This window comes from Dicentrarchus labrax, unplaced genomic scaffold (genome assembly GCF_905237075.1).
Source record: "Dicentrarchus labrax unplaced genomic scaffold, dlabrax2021, whole genome shotgun sequence".
Taxonomy (NCBI): domain Eukaryota; kingdom Metazoa; phylum Chordata; class Actinopteri; family Moronidae; genus Dicentrarchus; species Dicentrarchus labrax.
Window position 1 is genome coordinate 20953992 of NW_026136710.1, and position 25528 is coordinate 20979519.

At 40.5% G+C, this 25528-nt stretch overlaps 1 protein-coding gene across 8 annotated transcripts in view; it reads right to left on the reverse strand.

The window, feature by feature from the left end:
- LOC127370171 (transcription factor 4) overlaps positions 1-25528 on the reverse strand; it is a 237152-nt gene that overhangs the window by 28813 nt on the left and 182811 nt on the right. For all 8 annotated transcript variants that reach the window (XM_051411970.1, XM_051411968.1, XM_051411969.1 and 5 more), the window contains 7 exons: positions 15008-15113; positions 13100-13248; positions 11679-11826; positions 6216-6286; positions 5969-6047; positions 2668-2747; positions 1222-1431 (listed from right to left, as the gene is read on the reverse strand). In XM_051411970.1, the coding sequence (XP_051267930.1) occupies positions 1222-1431; positions 2668-2747; positions 5969-6047; positions 6216-6286; positions 11679-11826; positions 13100-13248; positions 15008-15113 (843 nt within the window). The remainder of the gene's footprint in view (positions 1-1221; positions 1432-2667; positions 2748-5968; positions 6048-6215; positions 6287-11678; positions 11827-13099; positions 13249-15007; positions 15114-25528) is intronic.

The following is a 25528-nucleotide window of genomic DNA, read 5'->3' on the forward strand; positions in this document are numbered from 1 at the left end:
CTCTATTGATATAATAGACTACAGTATGTTAACTATGTAGTCCATTTTAAATCAACAAATAAAATCAAAGTTTGAAAAAGTACAAATGTTATTTTCACTGACTCACAGCCTCATGTTTTCCAGCTGTGTGACGATATCAGTCACGTCTCATTTGTCAATTGAAATGCTCTGCAAAAACGGCAATTCACCAAAATCAGATCTTGTATCTTTTTTGTTTCCGAAGACAAATAATCGAGACAAGCGATACATTCAGGATTATTATCCTTGTTTCAGTGTCACTGGCCTTGATTTTCCTTTGCAAGATATCAGCGACAGGTTTCTTGGTGAAGCGCCACACCAAAGAATTCCTTTCCTTTTACTCCTACACTGAGCTGAACAATGACAGTTCAAGAACCCTTATTTTCATCTTCATCTTTAATTAGCGTCATTAGCTTCTTTTCAGAACTTATTTTGGCTTACATCACTGGCACTGTTCATCTCATGGCACAAATCATCTTGATAAAGTGCCACTTTATTTTTTTACTTTAGTGTGGATTTCTCTTCTTCATTGCATTATTTATTTATAACAAACAGCCCAATATGAAGAGACTTTAGACGTTTAGTGGAGATTATTTTTTAGTGTTTCAGACCAAATGCACAAACTTATTTGACTGGTCTTCCATGTCATCTAAAGTGGACTACAGTGGAGCCAAACCCCCTTTTTCAGCAAGCATGGCCGACGTGAGGCAAGGAAGATTATGACTATTCAAGTCATGAGACTTTGGACATTCTGTTTTCTGTAAATAATTTAAATTATTATATATTTTTTATTAATACAAAATATACATGCAAAGTGTTTTAAAGCATCACTTGATTAACTTCTATGAGTAAACCATCCATGAAAAATTAATAAATGTATGTTTTTGTTGAAAAAAGCTCTCATTTTTACCATTAGGTGGTTTGTTGCATTCATGTTCTCCGTCCATTAGAATACAAAAAAAGAGCACATAGTAGTAGTGTTTTAATCCTTTTCTTGGTTATGAATTATGAGTGCATTTAATAGAAAACCATTACAATATTTTTTTTCAATTTTGTTTTTTTGGGGGTTCTAAATTGGTTAAAAAAGCCCTACATTGAGGACCACCTTTAGTAGCATTGATGGGACTTTTGTACTGCTCCTCCAACCCATCACCCTTACACTACATCACTATCACAGCATAAAAACATGCTTTCAGGTCCTACCATGAGGGAGTGTCTGTTGGCCGACAGCAGTCCTGTCCCGTATCCGCTGCTCAGTGCGCCCATAGCGCCGTTGTGCGTATGTGCAGCCCCGATGAGGTTGTGCATGTCACCGTGCCCGCTGGTCATACCCGTCGACGGTCCCACCGCATGGCTCCGCAGTACGTGGATGGCGTCATCCAAACGCTCCAGACGGTCCTCGATACGACTTTGCTGCAGAATGAAGGGACGCAACAGAGAGCGATCAAGAACCTGCTGAAGATTTCTTTATTATCTACGTCTGTAAACTGAAGCAGCTCCGACTCTCAATATTCATTCTGAGATCTGACATTTACTAAAATCTTACACAGATTATGAGGGATATCACAGGGTCTTTACCTGCATTAAAAAACCAGGACCCTCAATACTAAGTAGCCCCAAGTTCATGTGAACATAAATATATATTTCTTATTGTCCATAAAAAAAGATCAAAACCAGCAAGTATTGTGCATATCAAAACCTGAGCCTGACTTTCTTCCTCTGTGCCATAGAGCTCCATTGTTGTCCAAAAACTATTAAAAACACATCAGTGAGCCACACTGTTGCGCTGACAGACATCTTTCTTCATTACCATTAACACACACTCTGTAGTTTATTTTGACTCAATCCCACTCAGTCCTGCTGCTGGAAGTACTCACTAGAGCACCAGATGTGTATTCATCCGCAGCTGAAAATAGTGCCAGCAAATGCACACATTCCTCCTGTTCAAGAAGCCTTTACTAAAAACTGCAATGGCCAACTGTTGAAGGAAATTACTGAGACTTTTTTTTAAATTAAACTTTGTATTGTCTTCACCAACCAAAGGACTGAGAGCCACCGATGTGTCTAGGGATGTCAGAAAAGAGACGGACTAACACATTGTTATCTTTTCATGGAATTTGTTGACAATGAGGAAAATGTTGTCAGTATGATATTTTAACTTCAGTGAAACTTTAACATAATGTTGGCATAAAGAGCTTTATGTCACTAAACTGTCAGGAACACTGAATCTGGTGCGCACAAATAAAAACGTAAATCCAGCATTGTTTTCACTCAAAGTGACAGTGATCTGGTAACTGGAGGCTGCTGTTATGTAGAGAACTGTTTTGTGTTGAGGAGAAACTAAAAGTAAAACAATGAAATTAGTTGAGCTTTGCAGACACACTAAGGCACAATAAGTATGCACTTCAAGGCTCAATTCGCTCAACACCTGGTGCATTTATTTGCCAGATATCTGTCTCTAAGGTTTCTGCCTCCACCCCAGTACAATGGAGGTGAATGGAATATATTTTGTGCATTGAAAAATTACATTTGAACAACTCGAAAGCAATCCCCCCCTATCTGCAATGTGTAAATAGGAGAAAGAGGGAAGATACAGTATGGTTTTGACCCTTTAAAAACAGTATATATTTTATAAGTGAGTGTGTATACCAGAGAGTGCAGTGGAGCCTCGTAGTTTGGCGACGACGCTCCCTGTCCGCCGTTCCTCGACCACACAGCTGAACTGGCAGCTAGGAGAGAGGAGGCAAGTAGACATGATCAGGAGAGTAGACAGGGAACAAGAGGATGTCAGTGGGAGATTAGCGTTGACCTGTCCAGGGTATTACCCGCCTCTCGCTCAATGCATGCTGGGATAGGCTGCAGCACCCTGCGACCCTGCACAGGATAAGTGTGTGCAGAAAATGGATGGATGTGTGGATTCGAGCCAAAACCTCCTCTCCCTTTATACGTCAAAGAAAGAAACCACTCGATGTACAGCGGCCAAACACCAGACAAAACATCTTTACACACGAGGAGTCTCTCATCGTATTCACTCGTGGTGCTCGGACGCAATAAACACGGAGGCAAGGAAGAAAAGACAAAAACAAACCAACTCATATCTCATAGCAGAAATGCTAATATCAGGCTTTTGTTATTTGAAAGGTACAAGTGGTTGATTAGCATGGGCCCTCTGCAGAATAAACAAGCTTTGTGTCTGTGTTCTTTTCTGCTTTTGTGCTCATCGTCGCTCTGAAGGGTGGTATCTGAATCGACAGGTCTCATTAGCTGGTAGACGGAGGAGAGACAGCGACTTCTGTGAATTTACATTAATGTGAGGCACGGAGTGATGACCGGCCAGCGTATGGGGGCCTCTCAACGGCGTTTGGGTTTCAGAGTGGAGACGAGCTCATATGAGTTTTTTTTGGCTCAAGTAGGTTTCAAACTAATTTTTTCGACACATAATGATAGCAACATCATGTCAAAGGACCAGTTTCAACCAATGATGGATTTAGTGGCACCTAGTGGTGAAACTGCAGATTGCAACTAACTTAACACCGCTCGCGTCTTTATTTGACAACGTGGGAATGAGAATGGACTGTGAAGTGTGTAGAAGAAGCTACAGAAGCCACGTAAAATCTACAGTCAGTGTTTAGTTTGTCTGTTCTGGGCTAATGTAGAAATATGCTGGTTCAACATGGTAGACTCCATGGAAGGCGACTTGTGTTGTGTGTAGATAGAAACAGCTCATTCTAAGATAACAAAAACACAATGATTTGTATATTAAAGTGATTACACACTAATGAAAACATACCTATGAATATTATATTCCATTTCTGACAATAGGTCCTCCTCAATGTTACACACTGGACCTTTAAAGTTGCCAGCCCATTAATAATTTTCCATACAGCACTTAAAGGACTAGCTGATTTAAGCACAAACCCATTGACATTTTATAGGTCACAATATGAGGCTACAGTGTAAGTTTTTCTTAACATACTTTCATACTTTTATTAGTTGTTAGTAGGGATTGTTTTTTTTGTTTTTTTCAAGAAAACACCTCCAGAACAGCAGGTTAATATTAATATTGTAACAGTCAGAACAGCAAAAACATCACCAGTTAGCGATGCTTTCACTCAAACAGGTGAGGAAAGTTTCCTTATTTTGTCTTCTTTCTAATGTCATGTTTTCTTTCCTCTTGTTTCCTATTCATTCATATTATTCCTCTTCTTATGCCTCCATCTTATCCCACAGTTTTAATATCTTTTCTCCTCATGCCTCCTGTTTTCTTTCTCCACATCTTTCTTCTCTTCCTAGCCCTTCAACCATCGATCCTCTCCTCCTGTTCCTCCTAATTTCGCCTCCCTTTTATTTCCTCTCCTTTCCTTTATTCCTCTATCTCCTCCTCGTACCTCCTCTCTGCCCTCAACACTGATCTCTCCCTTGTAACTCTGATCTCATCTCATTAGCTTGTGTTTCTCTTTTTTATTGTCTTCCCGTTTTGTCTCACAGTCTTTTCTCTCCCCTCTCCTTTATTCATATTACATGCTCATTTCCATATGCTAATTAATGAATAATCACCTGGGTACATTCATGTGCAAATACAAATATATGTATTAAACGGCAGGGTAAATTATTCCGAGTCCAACACTGTAAAACACCCTCGCAGAATTAGCCTTGGATATCAATTTGCATGTAGTTTGCTCTAATAGGCTTCATTTCTAATTTGTAAAAAGTGGAGTAACTCTGACACAATGATAAACACCAATTACGGTTTAGCAGGCAATATCCCAGGCAGCTATAATGACGAGGAGGAGGCGAAGGAAGAGGGGAGGGGGCTCGGGTTTGCAGAGCCGCTAGGTTGGTGAACGATTTGTCGAAGTGGTGCTCGTAATTAAAGCTATCAGTCACAAGACGCGGCACAGAAATATCAAACGGTGTGTGTAGCAGCGACAATTAGAGACAAATTTGACACAACTATTATTAGGAAAAGTCATTTTTCACTTTAAGGAGCAGGGTGAGTTTACAACATCAGCCAGGAGGAGGAGTAATTGGTGGAAATAGGAAGAGGAGGGGTGTGGAGTGGAGACACAGCTATTATGAATGTGTTTTTATGGTCTTGTTTTACGCCAAGAGGCTGCATTTAAAAAGCTGAATTCCCTTTAAATTATTCACTAAAATGTATCACTTTAGTTCAATGTGTTGTTTTTAGTTTGTATAAATAATAAATACATTTTCTATTTATTTCACCCGCTTCTTCTTCCCAGAGCTGTAAGTCATTAAAAAAGGTCAAGTCAAGTATCGAGTCCTTTGAAACAAGTCCAAGTCAAATTTTAAGTCATTTGAAAGAAGTCCAATTCTTATGTTATTTGGAAAAAAGTCCAGTCTCAAGTCATTTGAAGCTGATTCATGTCAAGTCTCAAGTAATTTGAAACAAGTTCAAGTCAAGTCTAAAGTCATTTGGAAAAAGGTCAAGTCTCAAGTCATTTGAAACAAGTTCAGGTCAAGCCTTAAATCATTTGAAACAAGTTCAAGTCTTAAGTCATTTGAAACAAGTTCAATTCAAGTCTCATGTAATTTGAAACTGGTCAAGTCTCAAGTCATTTGAAACTGGATTGAGTCTCAAGTCATTTGAAACAAGTTTGAGTCAAGTCTCAAGTCATTTGAAACAAGTTCAAGTCAAGTCTCAAGTAATTTGAAACTGGATCGAGTCTCAAGTCATTTGAAACAAGTTTGAGTCAAGTCTCAAGTCATTTGAAACTGGATCGAGTCTCATGTCATTTGAAACAAGTTCAAGTCAAGTCATTTGAAATGTCTTTTTGTAATTCCGACTTTGAAACAAGGTCAAGTCTCAAGTACTTTGAAAGAAGTTTAAGTCAAGTTTCAAGTCATTTGAAAGAAGGTAAAGTCAGGTCTCTGCTTTTTCTATCTGTGATGACTGTGTTGTGATTAGAAGGTGAGTGTCATGTGCTACCTGTGAGGGAGGGTGGGGAGCCGACTGGGGTGGAGGGATTGGACGAGAAGCTGTTGTTCGTGTGGTCCGGAGAGTAGATCTGAAAAAATAAGAAGATAAAAGTCAGAGAAAACAACGTCTATGGATGGATCACGACTCCAAAATCACAGAATGTATTAAATAATTTAACATTGATAAAATACTGAACAGATCTCTCACATCTGTACGTATATGTATATTTAGGCGTGTTTGTGTGTGCTGCACTTACGGATGCGAGTGCTTTCCCTAAGGCGTCTCCTGTCTGAGAGCTGCTGGCTGCTGAGCTCTGTGCTCGGTTAGCTGTGACACACACATACACACACACACACACACACACACACACACACACACACACACACACACACAGGGGGAAAAGAGGGATGGATTCTTGTAAATAAGGATGTTGTTAACTACATATTTTAATTATTCTGTCTACTCGTACACCGTCAGTCCATCCGTTCCACACTCAGACCGGCAACACATATTCATTAATACATACACACACTGTGTAGCAGTTTGAGCTGGTTTCCTTTTAATTCTTCATTTGTTCTTTCTTACACTGCAGGAAATAAAACAAAGAGTGGAAGACGTGGAAGCTCCCACTGTAATTATTTATGCATGTGAATGTTGTCCTATGGCACACATTAATTCAACTGTTGATACTATGGGCTCCTGTCTGAAGTCTGACTGCAGACCAATAGCCCTTTTCAATATACATGTGCTGGCTTGGCTTGACTCGGTTTGATTTGCATCTCCATTACAACATGGTTACCTGCTTGAAGGTGTGTCTTTAAAGGCAGAGAGAGCAGCGACGGTTTAGAGAGCTCAATATTGAATGAAGAGAGGGACCGGTGTTAGCGAGAACAAAGCAGTGAATCACATAAACAAACACAAATAAACATGGCCACCTTCCCCCCTGCAGCATTTAGACTTGTTAAAACTGAAGAATAGCCGCTTACTAAGCTCCGCTAATTTGGTGATAAACGTTTAATTTTATATAAATTCTTCATAATAAAAGTCTCCGGTTATTTTTTTATTTAAAATATTTGATTATGAAGTAGCAAAGTCAGGAAATGTTGGGTTTTCATCAGCAGTAACTTAACACGACTCCTGTACAGCTGAAAGTGAACATGAAACAGTAAAAAAAAAGCTTTTCTGAGTGTACAAACAGGGACGCAGGAGAAAAACAAAACTTTTAAAATGTTTTGCTTGAGATTCAGTTACAATCATCTCCGTTCTGATTTGCGCACCTAGTTTTGAATAAATAAGCAAAAATAACCAAAAACAAACTGGTTAGCAACCCGAAAAACGTTTCTACATTGTACATTGTAAAGCGCCCTCTGTTGATGGCACATCCTTGATTACAATGGCTGTGGTGGAAACACAGGCTGGTTCGCTACATAGCACCAAGGTTCCAAGGAATTTGAACCGTATCAAGAACCAGAGCTAATTTGGTATAATGACTTTAAAAAAAAAGTGTATTTGTAGGAGATGGTGGTCGTGGTCGGCAAGATGTCCCTGCAACCAGCCTCCGATTCTGGAGATGGTCCTACATGATGCATCTCTTTTGTGGAGCAGTTTCTACTATTGTAGAGCAAAATTTGATGGCATGATATAGCTGATATGATAGTGTCCTCTGTTTGGGACTGTCTGTTTCCTCAAAGGTCAGGTCTGTCAAGGCAGTGGAGAAAATTCTCGTGCCAAAATTCACCAAAGCTGAACACTAAATGCATGAATACCAGTGTCTCCACTGAAAAGAGTTGATTTTGCTCCAGATCTTTGCTGTTGTAAATGCTGGTGACAAGAGTCAGAGGCAGAACTCAACAGAGCCGACATTTAACAAATACATTTATTCACATTTTAACTGACTGACGGCATGTGTTTGTGAGTGTGTGTGTGTGTCTTCAATACAGCTAAATCTGTTTCACACACTTGAAGAGCACAGAGGCCAGGGAGGAAGGAAGTGACCTCACAGGACCAGATGAGCGCCCACACACACACACACACACACACACACACACACACACACACTGAGGCAGAGAGATTCTGACATGCTCACAGCTCATCTCTCCTGATAGCAGATCCCAGATGGAAAGTTTACGCTCGCACACACAAGTTAGACATGCGCACGCCAAGCACACACAGCACAGCAAAAACACATCCTTTCATGGCAAATGAATCCATTACAGAAATTGGCAGGACTGGACTTCTTTAAGCTGTTAGAGAGAGAGAGAGAGAGAGAGAGAGAGAGAGAGAGAGAGAGAGAGAGAGAGGGGGAGGAGAGAGGGATGGATAGAGAGAGAGAATGGGAGACAGGGACGAAGAGAGAGACAGGAAGTAGCATATGTTTTGGGGTTAAAGCCTCATGTCTCACTCACGCCATACCACTGGCCTAGTAAACCATCCAAGGGATTACTGTTGCACACACACACACACACACACACACACACACACACAAACACACTTGTATCCTAACTTGATGCATAATTTAGAACATGTGCAGGAGAAAATCTTTTTCATAAATGAGAGCTTATAGCCGCAAAGGAGAAGAGTCTTCAGAAGATGAAAGTGATTTTTATGTTTTTCCATCACCTCAAAAATCTAAGAATTGTATTTCATATTACATATTTTATATTTATAAATCATATTTTGCATATAAACAAACATTTTTATTGTTTTTATCTAATATCTCTATTCATTTCTTCATATGCTCCACACTAAAAGTGTCCAGTTATCTCTGCCCTACAGTCCCTTTGCTGTGTGCTAATTCCATTTTACGTATTAGCTGTACACACTGTTTAACTATACTAATTTTCAGAGCATACTGTTTTTGCAGTTACTATACAAACAATCAGTGCTTTAAACTTTTAGGAACAGATGCAAAATTTGCACTGACAGAGAAACTTTGCAAAGCTAAAGAAAAACCAACACGTTTTTCAGAAGATTTAAAGTGTTGTTTTCTTTCACCAACCACAATTTGTTGTCTTGCATCTGTAGCTCCTCTATTTCTTCTGAGCATTGCATTGTAGGACAATCAACAGCACAATAATAAATCAAGCGTAAAACAGTCACGTTTCCAGTGTAACACACTTCGTTCTCAAAACTTGTATAAACAGCATTAAGGACATGATCCCTCACCAGCTTCCCACCAATTTTGTTCATTGGAGGGTATGAACAAGCTGGAGATTTATTACAGGGTCTCTGACCCTCGTCATTTTATTTCTAAAGCTAAAAAATGATCCTTTTTGCAGTTTGTTTATTCAAAAAGAACAGCAGCTGTGGTCTGTTAGGATTTATGTAATTCAAAATGGACTGAAGAAGGGTCATTTAAATGTCCAGTGTGTAGGACTTAGTGGCATCTAGGGGTGTCGTTTCAGACTGCAACTTCCTCACTTCACCCTACCCTTCCAAGCTCTAAACAAAACTCTAGAAACATGGTGGTTCAACATGGTGGACGCGTCTATAGAAAACAGCTCATTCTAAGATAACAAAAACACAACAATTATTGTGATCATGTGCATATTAAAGTCCATTTCTGCCAATAGAGCCTCCTTAATGTTACACACCAGACCTTTAAAAATATTTAAACAGGCAAACTAGTTTCACCCTTACACTAGGAATGGGAGGGTGAAACTAATGAGTTGCAATTTAAAGAGAAAATTATTGTTTTGGTGACGTGCCTATTTTTATTCTTTCTTTGTGGACACTGCTCATTATTCAAATCAGCTGACATGAATCCATAGTGACCACTGCTGCTGTCCACCCACTCACCTCTTTACTTCAAAATCAGGCTGAGGCAGAGAAATGGCTGCAAACACTGCTTTGGTGTTCTTGTGTGCACACACGTGTATCATATGTTTATCTTTAAGCAACAGCATCATGTTTTTTATTAGGTTCATCTTGTGTTTACACTCATCTGCTCTGGCTCGTGTGTGTGTGTGTGTGTGTGTGTGTGCGTGTGTGTGTGTGTGTGTGTGTGTGTGTGTGTGTGATATCGTTGTGGAATGTTGGAGATGTCTTCCCATGAAAACAAACTTTCAATCTGTTTCTTATTGCTGTCCTATTTGTTCTATGGAACTCAAAGCAAGGGGTCCATATGGCATGCTGTGTGTGTGTGTGAGTGTTTGTGTGTCAGTGATGTCAAGGTTGAGACGTTATATTCTCCCTTGACAATGAAGTTTAGTTTTTAAGTGGTTTAAATCATCTGAGTCTAATCACAGCAGGGACAGTTATAACTGGTTATGTGGCAGTTAATAAAAATGTGGTCTAGCTAACATCTTCTGATTGGAAAGGACTGGTGAAGTTGTCTTTCATGTAGTAACAGCGAGTAGATCATCTGTGGACTTCCAAAGTTCAAAACACAAACACAGCCAGTGCACCCAAGACATGACTCCAAGATGAAAAAATCTAAATGATCAGTCACTTTTACTGTATAATAATCTTGTCTACTCATGAGCAGTGAGTACAGGTTGCTGCAGATACACACAGCAGAGCATTGTGTAAGTCTCAAGTCAAGGGTCAAGTCCTTGAGGGCAAATTGCCAAGGCACAGGTCTTTCAGGCCTCTGACTCTACCAGTTCAAACCTTGAGACTTGAATGGTTTTGCTTTTAAAGTTGAAAGTCAAGTCTTTAGGGAGTCAAGGGTCTATGTAAGTGCAGTCTTGAGGTCAAGTACAAGTCAGCAGTCAAGTCCAAGTCAAGTCTCATGTCCTCATTGTTGTGACTTAAGTCTGACTCAAGTCCACGTCTGAAGTCTGAAGTCTGAAGTCTACAGCTCTGAGACACATACCCAAAAATAATGTGTTTAAACAAGTAAAATATGATGAAATATGATGCAAGGTCAAACTACACCATGATCATGTCAAGGTATATTTTGACCAGTGATCACATCCTACCAACAGATTAAGTCTACGGCCATGCTAGCAGCTCTTTGAGGCTGTGCTCAGACAGCGGTGCTTTAAGCTAAATGCTAATGTCGATTGATCGATTAGTTGTCAATAAAATGGTGAAAAATACACCCCAAATATACCCCAAAATGCCAAAATAGCCCAAGGTGATGTCCTCAAATGACTTATTTTGTCCACAACCTAAAGATACCCAGTTTACTGCCACAGAATTCTAAAGAAAATATGCAGAAAATATTCACATTTGAGGATCTGAAATCACAGAATTTGGACATTATTCTTAAAAAATGACTCAAACTGACTAATCGATGATCAAAATAGTTGGATTAATTTAATAGTTGACAAATAATTAATCAACTAATTGTTGCAGTTCTGTCATTAACGTTGAATTGAAAAATTGAATGGCAATTTATCCAATATTTGAAAATTTGAAAAATGGCTGTCTGGTCCAAAGCGGTGGACCAACTAATGGACAGTTTTGTTGACCTTGCCATTTTGCCGCTAGCATGGCTAAAAACAGCACATTCTGTGAAAAGCAGAATTGTTTCTTAAATAACCAGATCCATTTTATTTTACAAATCCATTTTTTTCCCCTACTGAATGAGAATTTTCCACCTGCATGCATTTCGGGCTCATTACAGAAACAAACTGAGCATCAGAGTTAAAAAATATTCAACTCTTAAGTGATAAAACACATTTTATATTTTCTGTCTAATCAGATGATTCTCCAAGTGACAGCAGAGTGGCATGCCTTTAAAAGCATTGCTTGAAGACACATCGTCTCTTACCCATGATGCTGTCTGTGCCGTTGGTGGGGGCTGTGCAAGAGGCGGTGCTGTAGTGATTGGCCCCGCCCCCGCTCCCTCCCCCTCGGTGGAAGCTGGACATAGGAGGAAGGCTGGAGCTGATATCTGCAGACGAGTGCGAGGGGTAGCTCTGCAGAGGGACGGACAGAACAACACGAAGCTTTAACAAGAAAAGTAAAAACTGCTGCAAAACAGGAAAGATTGCATAAGGACAGAATAAAGTGGGGATAAACACTTCATTGTATGACTACACAGAGCTCTCATTAGTCAAAGCATTGCCATCTAATGACCTTCGACAGATTTACAGCTTCACAGTTGTGTGCAATCTATAAATGTGTGTCATGTGTCCTTAATGATGGCAGATTTAACAGCCCTTTCCCGCCCATAAATCTGTGACTTTACCAGGGTTGTGGCTCCGATTTTAAATTCTATAACTTTCATTAACTAATCACTGTAGCTTGGGTATTTAACTTACTACTTATGTAAGAGTATTTTAAGGTCCAACTCTCTGAATATAAAAATAAAAACCCAAGCCTCATTTAAAAGCCTTTTCTGATCATCTTATGGTCTTATGAGATGCAGTTGAAAGCTTCAATAAAAAACCATTGGACTTTAAATGAAGGGAATCTTCATTTTCTCTTTGAATTAAATTATTTTTTCAAGTTCAAGAATGAACGTATGTGCTCAACTTCTATATTAGGGACCTTACCCTCAAAAATGTTAACATGCTAGGAGGAGATGTAGAGGTTTAAATGTATAAATATAATTACAGCAAAAAAAGATAAGAAAGACAATTCATTTGAATAATACTTAAATTATGATAAATATACACAGAGGAGGCCAAAGAGAGCTAATAAAAATCACAAAAATGTACAGATAATATGGGTCCAACACATGGGCTCCACAGTGTCGCCTTAACTGCAGTCCCTGTGCCACATTTTACCGATGGGCATAAAAATTGGTACGCACAGCCTCTTGGAGCCATACCCAAACCCAACAGGAGGTCGGTCATTAAAAGCTGTTTCATTTCGTTGTTTCGCCATGAAACAGGAAGTTACCATGTGTACTCCACCAAACTTCACATGTCTGATAAGAGTTCTGAGCACATCTGCATGCCAATACATAGTCATAGTAATAGCGGCACTTACTGGAAACAGGAAGTAAGCCTGGTGTGGCAGTTATATAATTTATGTGAGATTTTGACTGTCCGACGCAGACTGACATAAATATATATATATATATATGTATGCATACATACACAAAGTGAAAGTGATTCAGCTCAGGCATGGAATATCATGGAAAGTCATGGAATTTGAGAGGAAACCTGGATAAACTGATAACTATATAATCTGTGGCTTCCTCAAAGTATCACTAGTAGCACTGTGATTGACAGCTCTGCTCACCAATCTGTCGTGAGGGTGAATCCCGCAGTAGGAGGAGCTCTGGGCGGGGCCGTGGGACGAGTTCCCGCCCCCCAGCATGCTGCCATGGTAACCCTGCTGGCTCATACTGCTACTACTGCTGCTCCAGGGGTCGCCGCTGTGGTGTCCGTCTGAAAGAGAGACACAGAGAGAGAGAGAGAGAGGGAGAAAGAGGTACATATGATGTTCTGCACGCTGGTTTGAGATCAGCTTTATCTCTGTGCAGGCCACACGCTAAAAACAAGCTGAGGTTTCTCTCCGCTGTCAAACCTTCCAGTGAGTCACTCAGTGCAGTTTAGTAATCTGACCCACTTTATGCACTAACCTGGTTTTAGAAAGCATCCATGTAAATAGGACACCTGCTTTTCATCTTCAGGTTTAAGAATAACACAGATTTGTGCTAAACAAACCTGGACCGGACCATTACCTTTATCCATGTCTGTAAAGTGTTTTTGGGTGTGTGTGTATTTACATGAAAGACACCCAGGTGAGAGGGAAAAATAGGCAGTCTGGAGGAAATTACCCGTATTTAAATCAGTCTGAGCATTTACTGTTTGCAGTCAATAGATGCAAGACATCCAAAACAGAGTGTTTAAAAGTAGATGTACCTCTGTCGATCAGTGCTTCTGTTAACCCTCACAGAAACAGACCAAACTGACTGCAAACAAACTAGTGTTCATTTTGTCAGATATTTTTTATTTAGTTTTAGTTTTAGTCCTGTGTCAAATATACTATATTCAACCATCATCCTGTTTTTTTTTTTCTTCAAGTTTTAGTTCAAATATGGTCAAAGTCTTATCTTAGTCAAAGGAAACTCTTGGCATTTGAGTCTTTTTTTCCTCATCAGACTATATTGAATGTTTCAGTCAGTCTAGTCGAGCCAAAACCCGTATTTTTTTTTTTGTCATTTTAGTCAAACAAACAAATTAATCTATGCTGTCTTCAAAGCCACCAGACTCCTATGACAAAAACAGTAATTTAACCTCGCAGAACATGGGAGTTACTGATCTAACGCAGCCTCGAGCTCACCATTTAAAACACCAAAGTCATGCAATATCACAAACAAACTAACCGATCGAGCCAGCAGTGGGCCAGCAGCTCCTGTGTCTGGGCTGCCTGACGCTGAGGTAAAAATATTCTAAATAGAGCGTTCACTATCCCCCGGAACTCTAAACCCTGTTAACTTTAACTTGCTTTCTGTTAAACAGTTGATGTTGGAGTCCTGATATGGCACTTTTAGTACAGAAAATGTTTTTTATTGATTTTTAAATTACATTTTTGTTTTTTTGGTCAACATTATTGCATATTCATCTAATCAGAGTTAGCATTTTCTTTTTCTATTTTCAAGTGAAAGGACAACAAAATCCTCCTCATTGTGTGATACCTCCAGATGACGGCTTTAACACATTTTTGTTTTATGTGCCATGGCCTTTAGTCATGGAAAAAAAGATAATTGACATATTTAGTCATAGTTTTCGTCAACAAAATTAACACTAAAACAGACTTTAAAAGAACACTTTGAAGTTTCTCTTTCTGCCTGTGGTAAATGGATGCAATAAAGCTCTCAGGGGTGTCCTGGTATATAAAATACAATGGCCTCAGAGGAAGAAACATCTCAACTTAACTGTTATTTTTATTTGTCATGACACCTCTTTCCTTTTAACGCATTTTCAGCATGTGTTGCTGCTGTTACAACAACTAATGAAATGTGCAACTCAAATCTTCTGAGGATTTTGGTTTAAGAACATCTTTCAGCTCGTCTGTGATCCAGAATCCACAATGAGATCAGCAATCCACTGGAGGGAGTCTTGATGAGGGACAGACCTGTGTGTGTGTGTGTGTGTGTGTGTGTGTGTGTGTGTGTGTGTGTGTGTGTGTGTGTGTGAGTACCTGGCATGAAGAATGAGCTCGGGAAGCCAGAGCTGGGAGGTTTGGAGGAGGGATAACCCGGTGAGTCCCTGTTGTAGTCGGCTGTACTGGCAGACGGAGCGTACACCTGCAACACAAACACAGAGACACACAGTGCCGTTCAGGAATCTGCACTCTGATCAAAACACAACTTGTTCTCATCAAAAGCTCACAGCCGAGCACAACTTGCCGAAACCTTCATTTCTCTCATTTTCCTCTTTGAGACTCAGCAGGAACCGGCTTCAGATGGACATCGTTTCCACTAAGCTGTATCAGATGAATGACACTTCTCTCCTTATCTTAACATCAACCCTTCCTACACCTGACTGGATGAACACTGCGCTCACTCCCAACACTGGAAAAAACAGCTGCAACTTCCATCAGTTTTTGAATAATACACAGACAAGACTGCAATTCCTCACGGTAACTTATTTTTTATAAAAGAAAAAAAAAGAAAAAGAAAGGCTTATTTTAAAACATATGCATAAAATATTATGTTTAATATATTTACTTTCATTTTGTAAAAATTTGCTCATTTAGCTTCATTGTATTACTTTATAACTATTCAAAATAAGCAAATACATTATTTTATATTCATATTATATTATACATATTATATAATTATTTTTTTAACTTTTAAACTAAATAATTCTTCTTAAAATCATAAAAACTTTATATTTATATTATATTTTTTTACATTTTTAAAAACATTTTACACTTTAAAAAAATAGGATTACACTTAAAATTTTAAGTTTAATAAAAAAATGCTTAATATATATATATATATATATATATTAAAACAATTATTTATTTATTTTTTACATTTTCCTAATAGATGACTTTACAGGTAAGGGTAAAAATTATTTGACATGTTTTGTTTTCTAAAAATAAGATGATTTTTAAACTGTTTAAAATTACTTCTAAATTATATATACAAACCAACTTAAAAAAACATTTTAAACTTATTTTCTTTTTAAAAAGCATAAAAACTTTTAAAAAGCATAAAAAACTAAAATACATTATATGTATATTTTGTAAATTGTTAACGGAATTTTAAACATTATAGTTATTTTTAAAACAAAATTAAAAACTTTGTGTTCTATTAAAAAAAGCTCTGTCAATCCAGATCCACTGCATTTACAGCGCTAAATGCTGCAATGGATAAAACAACAAAAACAACGACAGCACATTTCTTCTAACTCAGACTAGTTTAAAAGAGGACCAAAGCAGTGGTTTTGTGCAGCAGTGCAGCAGTCATGCAGCAGACGTGCAGTAAAACGTGAGACTGCGAGCAGAACCGGCAGCCTGTCATCACTCAGAACAGGTGACGTTCTTCCTCAGCAACACAGCGGCTGCACGAGAACACAATGCCTGTGTTTGGTCATGCCTTCGACTGGGGGTCCCCACAGCATGCCTCTGTGTGTGTGCGTGTACGTGTGTGTGTGTGCATTGCGTGCGAACACTCAGCCATGACGCTAGCTCGCGCCGCATGACGCAAACCCTAGAACAGCTGTTGAAAGAGCTCTTCTCCCTCTCCGTCTCCCCCACTGATTCACATCAAAATGAAAAGCCCGCTCCACAGCTCCACCTAATCTACCTCCACCCTCTAAAAAAGACACGGGTCTTGCTTTGTTAACTTTAGAGTATTTGCATATGGATGGAAGACAGATGTGATAAAACACAGACAGAAGAAACAAAAGAAAAACACTTGGGGGGCATTATAAAAAACATCATCTCACTTCCCACACTCCCTGAGAGAAATTATTAAAAACAGAAAACAGCCTAAAACACTTTCTGTCCAACAAAAACCTCCTGACTTTTTTTTTCCAGATCACTCAAAGCTCGCTGCTTCTCTGAAGCTCTCAGCTTTAACTTCTGAGGAGGAAAACAGGCACTCATTTCCTTTGCATTACTGTCCGATAAACTTAAAGGTAAAAGATCTCAGCACACAATGTGACCGTACAAGAAGCTATCTGAGAGACTGGCAGCCATGCCTGTTCTCTGCAGCAAACAGCCAGGTGTGCAAAGGTGTGAAAATGGATGGAGCAAGCAGAGATAGAAGCTGATAGACGGTGGCGACATTAGAATGCGGTCTTCCCTTTATGTCTTTCCTTCAGTCAGCCCCCTGACGGTGAACTCTGCAGTGAGCCCCTCTGGTTCTCAGGAAGTCAACGAGGGATTAAATAAGGACGAGAACAAACTTCCATCACTGTGATGAAAAGCGTGGACCCGATGCCGTTAGGAGGTATTGGGGTTCCACCTGAGATTCAAGGGGAGTCAATGTCCAGAAGCAAACACTATATGGAATGGAATGTAGCCAGTCTCCCTCCACAACAACTCCATACTTTACTACACACTATATCTTGTGTATTGTTGCACTATCCTCTATGGTTTAAAAGCAACGTCTTTCATTGCTGTTTAGACACAATATACCAGCGATGGGGGGGTCAGGTGTGATTTGTTTTACTGGACGTAAACCACGCCCAGCTGTGTAGCAGCTGAGTATGCAGCAACTACTACATGGCAGCACAAACGCAGTTTTAGCCAGGGTGTAGTTGCGCTTTAGATCTTTTGGATCTGACCTTGCTCTAGGAGTACGTTTTGACCTGGAATGGTCATACCAGGAGTTTCGCGCATTTTAGCCTCTTCACTTCCTTATCACGTGTCAAATATCAGTCCTGTCTATAGGGGTGCCGTGCTGCTGTGTCTTTTGAATTTGAATCATTACATACATTTTTGTATGTTAGAATCTTAAAATGTAACACAATGCAAATCTTTAGGTTTAGTCTGTGCTTTAAGTGCATCACCATGTAATGATAGTGGGACTGGAAAATGAAAGCAAATGGTAAGACATGATTTGGAGAGCAATAGAGCATTTGTAACATTTCAACAGCTTATAATGTGAGTATCAACAACCCTGTTCTGATATTACACCACTGTGGTTAAGGTCTGCTCAGGTTTAAGCACAAAAACCATCTTGGTTAGGGTATGTTCATGAACTGTCACAGATAATCTGTTAAACATCTACAGACAACGCGAAACAGTAAAAATGTTACAAACACTGTATAAATTATAGACGGACAATCCAAATAAAATGTTACAAGGACTTGATGTTCAGTGTAATAGATTACACAACTCAAGTAAGTCTCAACAAGTTTCAACCAATAGCTTCCTGGAGTACACAGCATAATACGAAAATATCCACCAGTAAGTTTAATCACTCTATGCGTTCACAGTATTTTGTTGCACACACAAACTGTTCAGTTCCCTCTGTAAAGTAAAAGCTGTGTTCCAGGTCATAGCCTTGTGCCGACTGTTTACTTCCTGAAGCAAGTGGTCGCGGAAAGACGCAGACACAGCGATAAACGCTACAACAATGAGGAAGTCTAAGGAGCAGGGAATACTGGGAACTGTGGGAATGAAAGGCTGAGGTCAGGAAACACACACACACACACACACACACACACACACAACATGCACAAACCTGAAGAAACCCAAACTTAAATAAACAGATGTAAGGTGCTAAGAGAAGCTAATCAGCTGGGAGAGGGTGGTACCTTCCCACAGTGCACCTTGCAGGAGTCTTAAGGATCCAGATCCTTTAGTCTTCACACACACAAACACACACACACACACACACACACACACACACACACACACACACACACACACACACACACACACACACACACACACACACACACACACACACACACACACACACACACACACACACACACACACACACAGTGTCTGTAGATGTCATTAGAGCTAAAGTAAAATCCCCTCAAACTTCCTCCTCCTCCTCTTCCCCTCTGAGAACTGAGTTTGTGCTCTGATGATAAAACCACATTTATTGACCCAAAGCCTGTACAAGAAATTCACACACACGCACACACACACATGCTTGTTGTTCCTGGTGAAAATATTTAGATTTATGTCTCATGTCGTACAGGCATATTTTCCCATTGAATGTGATGCTTGACTGCTGACGAAAGGCTGTGATTTGTGCGTGTAGTTGCCTATGTGTGTTTATGTAAGTGTGTGTTTATGTAAGTGCGTGTTTGTGTGTGTGTGTGTGTGTGTACAGACAGACAGAAACAGGTGCAGAGTGTGTTTAAGTCTGAGGAATGTAGAAAGACACAATAACAACCTCACTTCCTGCAGTCTGAACACACACACACACACACACACACACACACACACACACACACACGCAGTAACTGTATTCCCACAGTTAGTGAGCGGACCCCGAGCCAATCGGAGAAGACCCTCGACAGTGTTGTCATTTCAGTGACAACTGGCAAACCGCAAAACAGAGACAAATAATGTGAACCACGATAGTAACCAGTGTGTCTCCAATCAATAACCTTCATATGCAACTATTTTTCATAACACGTCTCTGTTGGGTATTCCAACAAAAGCATTGCCTTATGTCCAATAGTTAGTGTGTGAATATCATTTTTTGGAATGCGTTGAAAATATCCTGATTCCTAGAAACAGAAACAGAAGTAATAATAGTAGATAATTTATGTGCCCTGATATAAAGTAGAAGCAGCCAAAGCAGATCTCTCAGAGTTAAAATAAAAAACCAATCTGTCCAGTTGTGTTCAACTGTGATCTGTGCCACAGTAGACACAGAACAGAAATAAGTCAAACACATTTTTAACAACCCGGTGTAAACCATTGGAACTAGCTCTGTACAGTATGGACACCATTGAACCAGTTCTCTGTGTAGTGTAGGGCTGCAACTAACAAACTACATTTTCTTAATTCATTAGTTAGTCTGTAATTTTCTTGATTTATCGATTTCCCAAAGCTCAATAAAATGTCCTCGAATGACTGCACACAATCAAAGATATGCTGTTTACTGCCATAGAGGACTCTCTTTTTTTCCGATTATCAATATATCAATCAAAATATTTAGCAATTAATTTAAAAGCTGACAACTAACCAATTAATCGACTGTTGGTTGCAACTCTAAAACTAGAAAAACATGAAAAACAAGTGCAACCACTACTAACAGTTCTGAGAAACCAAATAGAAACCAGTGGAATGAGTTATGTAAAATTATGATCTGAAATACAATCACACACACAGGGCTTATAGACACACAAATGTGGAGACATGGTGGATTGAAGGGCTGCCAAGTGGCGGCGCCCCAGGAGCACTTAGGGGTTGCCCTTGAGCAAGGCGTCAGGAGGTGGAACTGGCACCTCTGGACTCCCAGTCCACACTCATTTAAACCCGCAACCCTCTGATTCCCAGTCCCTTTGAACTAAGCCAGCGCTGACTTTACGAAACAAGTCAAACCAGTTCTCCAAGCAGTGGAGACACAATAGAAACCGGTGGAACCAGTTTTATAAAATAGCAAATAGAAACAAGTCAAACCAGTTCTGTAAAGCAGTTATTATATTACAACACAAACCCAGTAGAAACCAGTAGAAGCATGAAACCTGTTGTTTAGCAGAACAATGGCGGATACTGCTCATAGAAACCCATAGGAACCCTAATAGAGTCTGGTAGAAGCAGTTGTATAACCTCCCGCTGTCTCGTGACATTTGTCGGATTGAGAGAATCTTCACAGAACACGAAACATCACAGATTTCATCAAAAGTTTTGCTCCGCGTCGCCCCCGGCAACAAGACGAGAAAATAAAGACGCATTCCACAGAAAACTGATTCCTCATGGAGCTAACAAAACACACTCATACACACACAAGATGTATTCTGAGCAACCAGCTGTGTGACTCGCTGACCTGAGCTACAGGTACAAACACAACAGCAAATTTGTAGAAGTCTGCACATGTACTGATAGCTCCAAATACAATTCAATTAGTACAGGAACATTTCGTTTTTTGACCCAACCACCTGTTAAAGACAGTCACGAAACCCAAAAAGGCAGAAACTCAAAGACTTTAAATTGACACCACATTTCCTATCAATCGCAAAAAAATAAAAATAAACAACAATAAGTGAGAAAAAACGGGAGCAAATAAATGTCTATATAATAACTGTGGAGGCTCATGTTGTCAATTCAATGCGACATTAAAAAAAAAAGAGACCGAGAAAAGAAACAAAGAAACTTTATTTTCCCTGCAGTGTTTCAGCTCTGACTTGTTGACAGCGGTGGAAACGCTGCTGGGCCCTGAAGGGTTTTGTTAGAGAGAGAATGGAAAAAAACAATAAATGGAACAAAGTGAAATGCTAGAAGTTGGATGCAGATAAAAAGACAGTAAACGGAAACAAACGAGAGAAAAATGGAACGAGAGTAAAGAAAGGAAGAGAAGAAGACTAAGAAGGAGGCTTTTGGTCTTTGTTTGGTGTTTGATGCTTCTTCTCTACGTTATTGTCTCCAAATGTGGGGAGCATCTGTTCAACCTCTCTGCCTCTCCTCCTCCTTCAGCTCCTCTGCTCCGACAGAGGGACGGAGGGAGGGATGAGAGAGAGGAGGAGGACTTACTTTTGACCTTAAGAAACATCCACAAACACACATTTGGAAGATGTGTCGAAAAACACTTCACGCTTTTAACAAAAAATTACATGGTAATATCTCAGTCCTAAGTGCTGAAACAATACAGTGTGGCATCTGCAGCAACTGTACAAGTGTGTTTATTCTGGGGTGGAACAAGATGTTTGCATATTGTACATCGTAATTTGCAAAGACTCAAAGCAACTCAGAGCGATGCATAATGTGATGCAAAACTTAAATGAGATGCAAAAGCGATGACTGGAGGTAACAGGATACAAAATGTCAATGATTATGGATAAAACAGGTCATTTTTGCAGGTGTTTGGCCATAAACAAATGGTAATCCATGGCACTGTTATGGAGACAGCCACCTCTAGCATCCATCGAGTAGTTGTTGTGATATATAAGTGAAATCTTTGAACTGATGGTGGCACTAAAAAGCCAGGTTGAGCAAGTGGTCACTCCAGCGCAGTTTTTTTTTGGAGGCTTGACAAAATGACATTCTTTTATTCACCTTGCTCTCAAACCTGCCGCAAACTGCGCAGTACATACTTGGAGTTTCACCCACATCCTCTAACGCAAACCAACTAAACCCCTATGCCCAGGGTAACTGAAATGCTTGCTTGCGCTTCAGCTCTCAAACTTACTTGCTGCCTTTTCCTCACGAGTGCCCGATTGGTACTGTGTGTGACGGAAGTGAAGTGGTTCACTCCTTTGCAACTTCTATCAGCTCCTTAATGAGTTTATGTCTTTTTTACCACTTGTCCCAGGCAACCGGGAAATCCTTGTTATTGAGCCCTGTCAGTCAAGTCAGTAGATGATTAATCCTCTGGGGACCTTGAATGTCTGTATGAAGTGTAAATGGCAATGCATCCAATCGTGGTTGAGATTGTTCAGTCCTGACCAAATTAGTGGTCCTACCGACTGACAGGCCTCGTCATCCTTAGAGCCACACCACTGGCACGGCTAAGAATGACAACATTTGTCTCAAAATAACTTTATGTTTTCCAGACATGGACCTCTAGAGGCCGAGGATGTCTGGGTGGACGGATGGGTTAGCAAAGCCAGGGACACGGGACCTTATCCAAGTGTTGGTTAAACCTAACCGAACCATAACCACAGTTCGAGTTGGAGGAGCGCTCATATGGGACGTGGTGGGGATGGCGCCTAGCAACAAACTGCCAACAACTTTTGACCAACAGGCTTCAGCGGGATATGCCCACATCTGGCTGTTAGGCCCCTGTCTTTTAGACCAATGATAGAGCTCACAGAAGCAGTCTGGAATCAGGGCAGAGCCAAGCGGGATCCCTTCCAGATCGAGCGTACACATGAGGTACTAAATGAGAGCAAGCACATTTGGAAAATAAAGGATGACCGCGTGCTTGCTGAAATATCAACACACACACACACACACACACACACACACACACACACACACACACACACACACATCTGGACCTGCAGGTTGATTTGATCACTAATAGGACTCCATGAATGCACTTCCACAGACTGACAGCCAGACAGAGAACGGAACAAGAAACAAATCATCATTTTGCACAATAAAGGACTTAAAAATGTTCCCGTCTTGTTTTTTTCTTTTCTCTCCCCGCCTCCCGCTGTCCGCTCTCTCTCTCTTACTCACTCACACACATACACACACACACACGCAGAGAGAGAGTTTACCACGCTTCATCCAAAGCAGATGTGCTGGAATGTGAACACTCAAAGGAGCAGTCACGAAACCTCTTGACAGACACACACACACACACACACTTGCACTCACACACAGACACACACACACACACACACACACACACACACACACACACACACACACACACACACACACAGTCGGCTGCACCTGTGCCTGTCCAATTTTTCCTCTCTTTGTTTCACTCTCTCTCCCTCCTCCTCTCTGTCCTCTGCCTCTCTCATTTCTCACAGGCTGGTTTCACTTTCATCTCGTCTTTATTCACCTTCACACACACAGTTTAACACCATAGAGTATACAACCCAACATAAAGCCCAATACAAAACTATTTGAATAATTAATGAATCACTGAAACCATTCATAGCGTCAAACATTCTTTGGTTCAAGCACGAGATGATTTGCATCCATCTACTGTATCTGTCCGCCCCGTCTCATTCCCCTCCTCTCTCCACCTGTAGACGCGCTCGTTTCATCTCCGTTTACCGCTCATGCCGCTGCGCTCTGAGCCCGTCCGGAGGCAGATGTGGGAAAGCGAATCAAACGCACTGCAGACGGATCAAACATATTTTTTGGGGGTTTCTGTTTTTTAGATGTATTTTTATAGCGGAGATCTGAGCAGCGGCCTCGGAATCCTCTGAAGGTTAATTATGTTCCTGATTCAAAACACATGGAGGGAAAAACTGTGTGTGTGTGTGCGTGTGTGTGTGTGTGTGTGTGTGTGTGTGTGTGTGTGAGAAAGCGGAAGGAAATCCCACCCACCACCTCCGAGCCGAGCCCTTTATTCTACCAACCTGCAATTGCACTAATGTGAACCAGATGTACACACACACACACACACACACACACACACACAGACAGAGTTTTGAGCATGGCTGCGTAATTGACTCCATATGATGCAGCAGAGAGAGAGAGAGCGAGAGAGAGAGAGAGAGAGAGAGAGAGAGATTAGGAAAGAGAGTGTAAGGAAAGAAAGAGAAGCAGAGGGAGGAAAAGAAGGAGATAAACAAAGACAAATATAAAGAGAAAGATGGGGAGAGAGGAAAAATTGATATTTAGAGCGAAGGAGGGAATTTTAAAAAGCATCACAGCAAAGGATACAGGAATCGAAAAAAGAAACTAAAAAGAAAGAACGAGTAAAAAAGAAAAAAGGATGGAGGATGGACGGAGATTTTGTATTTTGAAGAAATAAAATAATTAAATTAGTAGTTAAAAGACAGGAAATAAATCAAAACAAATAGACACAGACAGAAAGAGAGAAAGTGACAATGGAAAGAAAGTAAAGACACACACACACACACACACACACACATCTGCAAAAAATACTTGTGTGTAATTGAAAACATGCAGAGCCTTCACACACTCCCAGTGAGTTTCATGGACCGAAACACATTCTTCAACTCACTTATAACCAAATGCGCGCGCACACACACACACACACACACACACACACACACACTCCCTGTGGAGCTCAGGCTTCCTGTGGCTTGATTAGAGCCCCCTATGTGAAGACAAGTGGACTCAGCGTGTGTGTATGTGTGTGTGTGTGTGTGTGTGTGTGTGTGTGTGTCTTAGCGTGGTGCACCTGTGACTGAAGGGGGGTCGAGTTACTCAGACAGAAAACACTGGGGGGCCGGACAAAGACCGAGAGAGAGAGAGAGAGAGATAGCGAGAGTGAGAAAGAGAGAGAGAGGTGTGTGACACATGAGTGAGCATGAGCGGCTGTAAATTTTTTTGCATTAAAAAAGTGTGTGTGTGTCTGTGTGTGTGTGTGTGTGTGTGTGTGACCATACTGTGTAAGTGAGAACAGGAAAGGGATAAATTGGCCTGAGTGTGTGTGTGTTTAGAAGAATACTTCAAGGAGGAAAAAGGCGATTCATGACTTCCTCACACAAACACACACACACACCTATACACCTACAGTACAAAACAAGGTGCTTTTCTTCCTATTGATCAACTGATGTTTGTGTGATCTGTCCATCCACTCCAGTGTCCTCCTCTCCTGTCCCATTTCCTCATCTTCTCCCCTCTCCTTGTTGCCTCTCCCGTTTTCTCTGCTCATCTTCTCCCTTCCCCTCTCATATTTCCTCCTCTCCTTGTTTCCTGCTTCCTCTTCTCCACTCCTCTCCTTATTTCCCCTGTCCTCTCCTGTTTAGTCATCTCCTCTCCTCTCATTGTGTTCCCGTTTCCTCTCCTGTTTTCTCTACTCCTCTTCTCCCCTCCCCTCTTTGCTCTTCTCCTCCTGTCTCCTTTTTCCTCCATTCCTCTCCTGTTTCCTCCTCTCCTGTTTCCTCCTCTCCTCTCCTGTTTTTTCTTCCCCACTCC